We start from the raw sequence: 12,403 nt of genomic DNA on the forward strand, positions 1-12,403 counted from the left end.
CAATGAAAATAGGCAGAAACATTGAAAATGTCAACTGCATTGTGAATGGAGAACCTATAGAACCAGTAAAACATTTCAGCTACTTATGTACGATTTTTTAGTGAAGATTGTAAATTAAATATGGAAATGGACAATAGAATCAATACAGCTGGTATGGTAGAAAGTCAAATGAATAAATTTATATGGAATAAGAGAAAAATTAGCCAAAACACTAAATTAGCTGTATACAAGACTGTTCAAATCAGTTTTAACTTATGGATCTGAGAGCTGGGTCAGAAGTAAAACACTTAACCAAAGACTAGATACTGCAGATATGACAGAGTCATCCTGAGAAAGATTAAAAGCATAAACAGATGGCATCAATGGCAATATCATATTTAAAACAAGGATATTAGGAAAAAACATGACATTGTCAGCATAACGGAATGCATTAGCAAAGCTAATCTCAGGTGGTATGGTCACTTAACCAGAATGGGAGAGAAAAGATTAGCAAAACAAGTGTTCTCTGCCAGGTTGACAGGAAAAAAAGATCCAGAGGAAGACCAAGATATAGGTGGATTGATACGGTAAAAAGTGCATTAGAAGACAGAAATATAAGATCTGATAATACTGGAGTCTTTTACAGGTAACAGGTAAGATACGGGTTACAGGTAACAGTAATGATGTAAATTTTTCATGTAGTACTATCATATCCTGTACACCCTTTGAGGGTATATACCAGGATTTTGATGATGATGAAAAAATAAAAATACTCACTACAGAAATATGTCCCATTAAGGCAAATCTAGCACCTAAAGGAAATGTTGGCCTGGTCCCATCTAGAGAAAATTGGTGGTTGATTGTCAATTCATTACCTTTTTCATCCTGCAAAGTAAACATATAATGATAAAAATTACAGAAATATCTATAATTAACTGCTGTAATTTGTATAAATAATTAGTTGAACTAAGAATTTGCTGTACATTGTATACCAAAGAATTAGGTGCTATTTTCAATACAACTATTAATTACTACTTCCAAGAAATAAATGTAAGATGGAAAATATACATGTAGTGAACTGTACTGTTAAAGGATAGGTGTAATAATCTTTTGTGGAGTAATGTCAAGTTTTTGATGCAAGTTCAGTTTTAAATCTAATAATAGTTTTGCAGTTATTTTATGTTAACATACTACTAATTATAGTATACACTATTAGAAGTAAAAGTTTTTCAAAACAGCACTGCTAGATAGTCAGTAATATGACAAGTGTCAGCTCAATGATCAAGTTTCATTTGGATTTTCCCTAAACGGATCTTTATTTCTCTTTATTTAAGGCAGAAGACCATACAGTAAGCAAATGCAGTGCATGTGGGAAAGATAAGAAATAACATAATCTGTTGATATTCTTCTTGAAACTGTTGGAGACCCATAGTCCTTTGGAAATACTTCACAAGGGAGGCCATTCAACAGAATTGAGATGGAAGGAATGAAAGGTAACTGAGAGTAATAGGTTCAATGAGTATGCAGTTCGACTGTAAAGTAATGCTGAGAAGCTGTTGCTCGAGTTCCAGCAATTCTGACAGAAATGGGAGGCATAATGGATGCTAGTTCCACTGAAAAATGGTCAAATATCTGTAGAACAGAAACTGATCCTCTATGGTAAACTGGTTTATTTATTTATTTATTCATATGGAGTTTCCTCCCTTTTCTCCCCCATCCCTATTGTGTTCATGGGGCCAGTTTGCCTGCATGCAGGATGAAAACCCCCAGATAAACTGGGGGGGGGGGGGGCCTGGTGTCCACGCCCAAGACTGGCTAACTAGGCTATGGCTGAGGAAGATCCTTAAGCTCCTCATGTCGCCGATGAGAATCGAGCCCAGGACACTCCTTCCTCAGGCATATGGTTGCGAAGCGCAAAGCCACTAGGCTAACTGTGTGGATGGTAAATTGGTTGAAAAGCATCTATAAAAGAAGTGTCATTAATCAACTGAACTGCCCTTTTCTGAATAGCATCATTAGGGAGGTGCACCTAAGCACCACCCCAAGCATGAAAGCAGCATTCCAAGGATGGTCAGATTTGAGGTTTATACACAAAGTAACTGTTCAGAAGAGAAATACCATCTTGATATCAAGGATACTGTGGAGATCAGTGTTCAGGGCATTTATTACAGATGATCTTGAAGCTCCAGATATTAGGAAGAGGGTGGGAGAAATGACAGTCCTGAGGAACACTGGCGTTAATATGAAAGTTTGAAAAGAGAACACCTGCTTTTAAACATAGGAATTGATCTGAGAGAAAACTGGCAATTCAATTACGCAAACAAGGATGAGGGCAGTCCAAATCATGGTAATCATTTGGGCTGCCCTCGGTCCAAAAGCTTATCAAAAGCCTTGAAGATGCCAAAGGTTTCTGCAAACCTTTCTGAGGAATGGTTTCAGAGAAGCATGATGTAGGCAAGGATCTAGAAAGATGAAATCCATATTTGTCACTAATTAGGTAGCCGTTCTCGAGGTGCTGAAGTTAACTAATAGGTTGATAGCATCTCCTTTTTTTTGGGAACTGATTTTGTAGCATCTATTCACTACAACATTATTTTAATAGCATGGAAGAAAGTCCATGTGAATAAAATAATGTTGTAGTGAATAGATGATATAGAACAATTGTTAGTTCAGGAGCAAATCTCTTCAGGAGAATGGATGGGATCCCATCAGGACTGGCTGCCTTTGTGGTATCTAAATTATTCAAGATTCTTCTGATAGAAGGTCATAGGAGACATGAGATGCAATGTCCTGGACACAGGAGGATGCGATTTGCCATGGTCAACTCCTCTATAGATAGAGAGGGAGAGTGAGAGAGAAAGGAGGGAGAGATTGAAAACTATAATAGTTAGGGATGCCAGTGAGAGAATGATGAATGAATCTGTTCAAAGTGCCATATGGAGATTCGATGATTCAGGATATGCAGATTAAAGTGTCAGAGGAGTGCTTGCCTTGTTGGACAATAGAGAGAGAGCAGCAATGGTAGTGAAAAGAGAGGTGAAAATATGGAGGAGATGATAGTAATGGTTCGAACGGATGACCCAAGATGTAGCATGAATTATGAAGCATGAAATTTGAGGTTGATGTTAGATATAGTGCAACAGAAATGTGTCAAAGGAAAGACAGTGAGTGTGTTGCCTCGGAATGATCATGTAGAGTGGATGAGAAGAGCAATGATAGCAAGAACGTGCAGGGGAAAAAAGGGTCTGGAATATGTGGATGTGACGAGTATGCTTGAAGACAGAAAAGAGCTGTATGCAAAAGATGTTTTACATCTCGCAGCCATTTAGAAAGACTGTTGTTTTCTGGGCAAAAAAAGTGTGTTGGGACAGGGAAACTAGAAATGTACAGGTGGAATGTTGTAGGAATAGACTCATGTGGAAATAGTGGCTTGAGAAATGGGGGTGTTACACTATTATTACAGAGCTAGATGGAGTTATGGGGGGGGGGGCTATGAGAATACTGGCAATACAGTGGTTTTTCTGTATATTAATGCTAGGAGTATTAGGAATAAAGGGAATGTGTAGACTGAGTTTGAGATACTAACTCAGTCTCTCCAAAGGTTGTTGATATCAGTGAAACTTGGTTAACTTGGCAGGATAGGGGAGGTTAACATGGCAGCAGAGAATCTCAGTGTTAATAACACTAATGGTTTGAGAGTACATGATATGAGATAGATGTTTATAAGACAAGATATTTAAAAATAACCATCTTTATTCCCTGTTCTGTTGCTACAGAACAGGGAATATAAATGGTTATTTTTATTTATTTTGTGTGTGAACTACAGAAAATGTAAGAGCATACATATACATTATTAAAAGCATACATTTCAAGAAATAGACATTAAAAGAATAGAGATTAAAAGCATACATTAAAAGCATACATTAAAAGACAAAAATGCCACTTGCATAAAATATTAAGCGAAAACAAAATGTCAAATTTCACTCATCCAGTGACCAATATACTTTAAAGCTGTTTCATTACACTGCATTAAATCTTCTTAGGTACATATTGTCGTGACGTATTCTCTTGATGTTCGAATCCGCCATCTTGCTAAAAGTCACTTTCATAAAATAAAGGAAAACTAACTGTAAATTAATCACTGATCTAAGGGTAGAGAAATTTCTATTATACTGCGCCACTCTATCCTTAGATAAGTCTATATGAATTAGTAGGATCAATTCAAAATTAGTTAGCAGTCTTTTCATTCATTCAGGCCGAAGTATTTATTTTCTCTCTCTGGGATTCCCGCTAGATTCGAATTTTTGTGAACGGTGCAGTAAAAAGAATTTCAGGCAAATACAACAGTTAGGTTAACAAATAAAGTATTTAATATAGGTCATATAACACTTACATAAATTTTACTTCTAATTTTAAACAATAGAAATAAGTCAAACATTAAATCAAGTCAATTACATTAGCACAATCTTCCAAGTCTTCACATACACCTTCTTAGCTACTGGGTTATAAAGTTTTTACACTTAAATGAATACAATAGAACATCCAATCTAATTAATTTTCCCACATTTTTCAGTCATGCTATGAGTTCAAAATATTACAAGATCTAATAGCTGAAAATATCTTTCAAACAATTCCTATCTCCAACTCTCAATCACGAAGGGTTTCCACAGTTAAAGTTAATAATTCACTATGATAGACCTTACCGGAAATGGTTCCTAGAACATCTATTATGTTGTGAGCAAACTTCTGGAATTTACTTATCACACTTAAAGAATAAAAACACATGTACAAAAATTTATCCGCAGTTATACTTAAAGCACTATCAATTACGCTTCAGAATTCTTGACATCAATTAGGGCACTTCAACTTTCTTTATTACCACTCATAAATTAATTAAAACACCGTGAGGTTCTCTTTTGGGCAAATCGGAAATAAGCTGCAATACTAGATCAGCTGGGTTTATTCAGAATTCTTCCTTGAATGTTCAGCTTTTTACCTTATCCGATCGTAGCTTTAATTTTCCTTCTATTATTACTGCTGATTTCAATTTCAGCTAACTATAAAATTCGTTACGTTCTTGCTCACTTATAAAAAATTATCCACTTAACTTCTACCCTTAAGAACCTTTTATTTACTTCTACTTCTTTATTTTATCACCCTGCTTCCTTTCACTTCCCAGTTTCCGTCCCAACTCCTTACTTCATATATATATATTTTTTATTCTCTCTTCAGCCCACGCTCTGTTCCACTCACGCTCTTTTATTTCACGCTCTCCATGACAACAGACAAACAAACATTCTCGCCAATGTTAGACAAGGCTATACTACTACATTGAGTCGTTAATACGTTAAGCTTTATACACAAATAGGAATAATTAGAATATTTGCTTTTCAATAAATGCGTAGTTAATATTGCAAACACAAGTTTTTATAATATTGACATAACAATAAATAAAATAGTTTAATAATAATTAATACAGAATCTATTTACCATTAACACATTTCTTTGATTAAATAATTGATATAATTAAGGTAGTTATATGATATCAAATTATATTTACGTTATTTACATTAAATAATATTTACAACGCAGCCTTTGCAATGGAAATTCATGTTGGATTCTGAATCAAATAACATTTATTCTATTTTCTACATAATTAGAATCCAACAAAGGCTTACTCTTTCATTTAAAAAATTTTTCTTTAAATTTTTTTTTTTTTTTTATACTAAACTCATTGGTGGAGGAATCAGACTTCTACTACCTTTTTTCTGGGTCTTAGGTTATACCTCGTTTGAATAAAACTCCTTCCTGTGTTTTCTACAACGCATGTATTATCTTCCACGTCTTTACTTAAATTCCTACTGTTATCACGTTCCAGTGTAGTATATCTTCTATATTGGTAATCCATTCTTCTGGTTTTCCTTCTGCAATTATTTAAATCCTTGTAATTGTTTCCTCTTCTCATATTTTTAGTTCTGATATGCAAAGCTGATACCTCAGTAAAATTAATCTTAGCTGGTAATTGATTCTTAGCACATGTTTCTTGCTCATCCAGTGACCAATATACTTTAAAGCTGTTTCATTAAACTGCATTAAATCTTCTTAGGTACATATATTATTAATGTCTATTAAGCAGCATTGCAAAAGATGATCCATGGTTTGTGTTTCACCACATGAGCAGCTGTCATTGTCTGTGTAGCCCTATCTGGCCATATTCTGCTTTGATCTGCCCATTCCAGAATGAAGTCTATTCAATGTCTTCCATTTTTGCTAGTCTAGATGCAAGTCAGAAGGAAGAGATTCATTTAAGTTCAGAGCCTCTGAAGATTGTTCTTGCCACATTGTTGACCTTGTAGCTTTTATGGAATCAACAGTTCCACTGAGTGAATAAAACTTTTCCTTGATGAACTGCAACATGTCCATACAAAGGATGCCGTTCATCATTTAGTTGTTTCTGCTCATATCTACTCTGTGTAGTCCTTCTGATGTGTGGAGGTGCAATATCAGACAGTGAGTATAGATGGTCAATTATTGTAGGCTTAAGGCAGTCAGTAATGTGCCGACATGTTTTATTAAGAACCTTGTCAATTTTGACATGTGATGATCTTTCCCAAATAGGGCTAGCATACTCAGCTGTTGAAAAGCACAGCGCCAGTGCAGAGATACTCAGTACTTGTGGATTTGCATCTCAATAAGGTGATGTTAATTGGCACAGAATATTATTACGTGTTTGAGTTTTAGCTGCTGTCTTCTCTATGTGTCGCTTATAATTTAAGGTCCTATCTAGTGTAACACCTAGGTAACTTGGATTTGAATAATTGACCAATTTCACACCATTCCATTCTAAATTCAACTCTCTCCTTGCCGCCCTATTATTATTATTATTACGGGCAATTCCAAGTACTCCTTAGACTCATTGAGGGAGGCCCTAAACATCATGTCAAGAACAACTATTCAACATTCACACAGTATCTGATATATTGGAGAGAGTACAAAGGAGGATGTTAAAAATGATATCAGGATTGTGGAGTACTGATCATGAAGACAGATTGAGAATTTGTAGACTGCAGACACTAGCAAACAGGAGAAAGAGGGAAGATATGATTGAGACTTACAAACTTCTGAAAGAATCATACAGGATTTCAATTGATGGAATTTTTCATTTTATGGAGGTGGGAAAAGGACGAGAGGGCATCCTTGGAAGCTGAGAATGAAGGCTGCTAAGCAGGGGTGAAATACTTCAGGAAATAGATGAATCTAGAGATTTAATAATGGTGGTAGACAGCGAGTTGAACATATTGCTAAGGTTGCCCATAAGATTACTGAGCTATTGAAGAACACATTAACAAGTAGAGATAGCCATATCATGTGGGCATATCAAGGTTGTTATTCCTCTTTATATGGCCTTGATATGCTGACATCTGGATTACTGTGCTCAAGTCTGGTCCCCTGGGTTTCTTGCGGATAAGGAAGCAGTGGAGAGGATTCAGAGGCAAGTGACCTGTGGAATGTTTCCTATGAGAATAGATTGAAGGCATGTGTGTAGCACCGAAGTTGGTTGATAGAAGAAAAAGAGGAGATATGACAGAAACATGTAAGTTGCTTAAAGGATTTAAAGGACAGATGCAGGGGAAATGTTTCAGCACTTGGCTAGAGGGACCAGAACAAGGGATCATCCCTGGAACTTGAATAAAGGTGTGGTCAGTAAGGTGTGAGTACTAGATTTTTTGCTTGGAGAGTTGTGAATGAGTGGAATGGGTTGTCAGAGTCAGTTGTGATGGCTTTGTCTGTTAATGGATTCAAGGAGAGGTATGAAATGTGTGGATAGATTGGGTCTCCTGCGATGAGTCTTCGGACTCCATGGAGGTGCTCATATAATAATAAAACAATGCTCGTGTTAAATTAGGACGTCATTTTTGCTGTAATAAAATTATCTATATGAATTTGTTCTGATGTTATAAATAGAATATAACTTTAATGTAGTTTTTTTTTTTTTTTTTTTTTTTTTAAACTAGAGGTCAGGACAGTAAAAATAACAGCTGATTATATCATTGTCTCTTTGGCATACTGTTTGAAATGTAATATATCTTGTCTCTTAATATATGTGTGTATACTCCAGATAATGATCTTAATATGAAGGTCGAAATGTTGGGAAATTGAAGTAATTATTTCTAACACAGTTGTAGTCTCCATAATTTGTCTGAATTGAATGTTGATCATTGTGTAACACTAAAGGAAAAAGATTCTACAATTTATACTTTTACATAAATACTGATCTCCAAACCATTCTTCAGTGAGTTCTGAAAAACTTGTTAATCTCTATGCTAACAACAAACTTAACCCTGTTCATCCCACAAACAGCAAACCAGCCAGATCAACACATGGAATTTATAGACATGATACACTGGGCTGATAGCCTGAATTGCTTCAGCCATAAACCCAAAACAACCCAATCTTCTCATTTCTTATAAAAAAAAAAAAAAATAAAGAATTCTTTACTTTTAGTCTCACTTAGCAATATCCAAATCTCTACTCAGAATTTCTCTTTTGAAACCCCCTGTAAGCTTCTACATTACTTGTCACAAAAAAAATGACATTCTTCCTGAACCTCCAAGAAATTTCGTTTAATTTTTCACTTTATGCATTAGCTAAGTCTACACAAATCAAATTTATCTAACTGCTGAATACTGTTCTCACATTTGGGATGTGTCGCTAATAATCTTGTAATTTTCTTAATTCAGTACAGATGAAAACAATTATGTTGATCAATGACAGTCTCTTATTAATTCACTCTGCCCTCCTTCAATTTCTGCTGTATGCATTTTCTACAGATTTCTCTGATTACAATTCATTACAAATTGCATCAATAATTATTGATGCAATTTGTAATGGAGAAATTATAATTTTTCCATTCTCCTCTAAATCTCTATGACTGTGCATCAGATCATTGCTACCACTTCATAGTTTAACTCACAACTAAGAGAATAAGTTTTTGGAACAACCACTCTTTCTTAAAGTTTCCTTAAGTAGCAATTATCCATGGTATTGTTATACGCCTTTACTTCCTCTTTTTATTTTATATATATACAGGGTGTTCGGGATAAATTTGACATATTTATAATTAATTATATTTTTCCGTAAGTTACATGTATTAACACACACTTCTCTTCATTTAAAAGTTTGGACCCTTCTTCATTCATATACAAGATGTCAGAAAGGATGGATAGCTGGAACCCACCTGAATCATGGAAGAGAATAACTTGTATCATGATGATTCGTGCCCGCCATCAAAATAAGGATATTACGACTGCTGCCCAATGCTCCCTGAATACAGTAAAAACAATCAGGCATGAACTAGAGACTTGCAATGGTGACTATGAAGATGTAGCAAGAAGAAAGATCCCTAGCAGACGATCTGATTGCGTTCGTACAGCAGAATTCCTCGCAAATCTGCAGGAACAGGTGTTGAAGAACCCTGGCATTGGAATTCGGGCTTTGTTCGTGGAGTTGCTAACTGTAGTCAAGCCCTGGATAACAAGGGTAGCCAATGGTAGGCCGTATGTATGGCAGCAGGATTCGGCCCCTTGCCACACCTCTGGGAAAAGTCAAAAATGGTTGTCTGAAAATTTCTACGACTTCACCAGTCCAAATGTTTGGCCTCCAAACTCCCCAGACCTTAACCCCATGGATTATTTTGTATGGGGCGCAGTTGAAAAAGACACCAATCGCACTTCCAGTAATACAAAAGCCCAGTTAATGGATAAAATTAAAACAGTTTTTGCGGCCCTTCCCAGGGAGACTGTAGCATCAGCTTGTTCGAGGTTCCGAAGCAGAATTGAAGCTGTGATCGATGCTAATGGTGGTTATTTTGAGTAAATCTTGTTGATAGTATTGTAATTAACTCTGCCTGTAATGTTTTTTTGTCAATTCATTAAATTTAATAGATACAAAGAAGATTTTCTTTTTCCTTACGAAACTGTCAAATTTATCCCGAACACCCTGTATATATATATTTGTATGTTTCACTATTCCTCACTCATACACAGTTATTTCACTTCTAGCTTCTGTAATAGTTTTCCAATAAATTTAGCAAATCAGCTATCACCCTCCTATCCTTAAACAAACTATGATTCGGACCGTTCCTAAGTTTAGTCATGTGTAATTCTTTCATTCATAAGGGCTTTGTCTAAGTATGGGACAAGGCCTTAAAATATAACCTCTGAGACAGTCCGCCTGTTAAATATTGACGAATTTATATTTTGCTGCACCAGCCAATACATAGGATAGATGAGACTCTTATCCAAGGTGGCTCTCTCAGAGTATTACACAGTGATGAACTTTCTAACACTAATTCAACTAATCTCAATTCACTTTGTCTTTGCATGCAGTCGTGGTCTGGAAAATCACACTACATTTATATATCCCTCCCGCTAGGTTCGATAATAATTTTATGAGTGGCTACTTGAATTCATAAGACAGGCTAGATTCAGGCGAATGCTATAAAACATATTTATTTAGGTTTAAGAGATACATGAGAAAATTAAAGTACATGGTTAACTTAATCACTTTCCTAGTAAAATTCTGATATCATTACTAACACAAGAATACATGCATAATAACTAGATCCCAGAGTTTTTCCATAAACATACAAACTTCTGGCTTAATTTAACATTATCTTCAATCACTCTCTGATCACTACTCATATCTCACAATATGTCTCAGTTATCTCACATACAGATCCCTTCTGGGGAGACATTCTTCAAAACAGGGACAGGTCACTGCCAAATTGGGATAATCTCTAAAGTTCTCTACAGCATGTCCATACACAAATTAACCTATAGAGTTCATTCAAATCTTTAATTGGAAATCAGATACTTTAACATTCTATGTTACCATCCCATGTAATGACTTTCTGTTCTATCATCAGCCTTGTCTGGACATCAAGGCACCTTTGGTCTGCGATTCTCTGGATCACTTACGATAACAGCACGGCCTGGTTCCCCAATAAGGCGATGTGCCGCTCTGGACTTTCTCTGGTTCTGCAGTCACACATCTGGATTACTGGTCACTCGATATGGCTTAGCTACTCCGTTATGAAGAGATAACTAGTCTTGCCTCGCAAACATCGATAGGCCTTTCACGATTTCTACGGCTGACCCGGAATCTTCATGTTAGTGGAGAGCGCAAGCACAGGAAACAGGAACCAAAAAGCCCCGTGTGTGTGTGGGGGGGGGGGGGGCTTACCCTTATATTCTTCCTTTTTTATCTCGGAAATTCTCACGCTTAGCTACGTTTTTTTACCGCACGGCACTCATCCACGTGTGCGTGGCGTTCTTCCGAGAATGCGTTCTCGCTTCGCTTTCCTTATAATTTCTCTTTCCCTTAGGCCATACGTTATACTGGACAGCTAAAGTGTGACCCTTGGACTTTAGCTTACACTCAACTTGCTTTCATACAATACATAGAATGGGAAACTCTAATTAAATAATAACCTCAAATAAATTCCTTTATTCCTTTACTCTGTACCAAACTGGTTAAGCCTCACATTTCTTAAACTAAACATTTCTTCAGTTTTGCCTTAAAGTTATAATGTACATTTCAATATCTATGCAAAAACACAACATCCGTCTGCCTATAATTAAAGATAGTTGTTCCTGAATAAATAAAATTTTAATTTTCAATTTCTGACTATTCAGGACACAACAGTATTAATGTACTATAGATTGACCAAAACTACATGCATGAAATCATGGGATCAACATAAAAAAGCTGCATCTCTTCAAATCCAAGATTGAAAAGTTTGTTCTCTTCCTGCTCAATACATTATCCAAGTGCCATAAGTTGACTGCCTCTGTGTGGGAAAAAAATTCTTTCACATTATATACATGTAAATAATTTCACATTAACCCTAATCTGCAAATCTTGAAGTCCAATATGAAATTTCCTTCTCAACTTTCCACAAACAATACTATCGTTGTTACTATAAGTTGGGATTACAATAAGAAAACAAATGCTTTAGACTTTAAACCTTGTAAATAACTTGACATATATTAGACCACACATCAATCACAAAGTAAATGTCTAAACTATTACACCAGTATCCAGTCAAAATATTATGACCACCATCATAATAGTTCATAAGCCACAGGACCTCTTGTTGCCAGAATTACCACTGTGCAGCATAGCATGAACTAAGAGATTTGAACATTGCTGGAGGTATTCTGCACCACAATGTCAGGATTGTTTCCCATGGAACTGTGAGGGTTTGGGTAGGTGATTTGAATGCCTAAACTTTCAAATCCATCTAATTCCAGAGATGTCCTAAGGGATTCAAATTTGTGAAATTCAGCAGAGATGGTACCAACTAGAAATTGCTGTTGTGATCAATAAACCATTCGTGAATGTTCAATTGTGTAGCAAGGTG

General features: G+C 35.9%; 1 protein-coding gene across 3 annotated transcripts in view; it reads right to left on the minus strand.

Moving 5' to 3' along the window:
• The window catches only part of LOC150101723 (transmembrane protein 62-like), a 280,792-nt gene that overhangs the window by 106,261 nt on the left and 162,128 nt on the right, over positions 1-12,403 (minus strand). For all 3 annotated transcript variants that reach the window (XM_090400377.1, XM_090400376.1, XM_090400378.1), the window contains one exon: positions 757-864. In XM_090400377.1, coding sequence (XP_090256503.1) covers positions 757-864 — 108 coding nt within the window. The remainder of the gene's footprint in view (positions 1-756; positions 865-12,403) is intronic.

The sequence above is a fragment of the Typopeltis vanoorti genome, chromosome 11 (genome assembly GCF_054136105.1).
Source record: "Typopeltis vanoorti isolate ZY-2024b chromosome 11, IOZ_Tvanoo_1.0, whole genome shotgun sequence".
In the NCBI taxonomy this organism is placed as follows: Eukaryota; Metazoa; Arthropoda; class Arachnida; order Uropygi; family Thelyphonidae; genus Typopeltis; species Typopeltis vanoorti.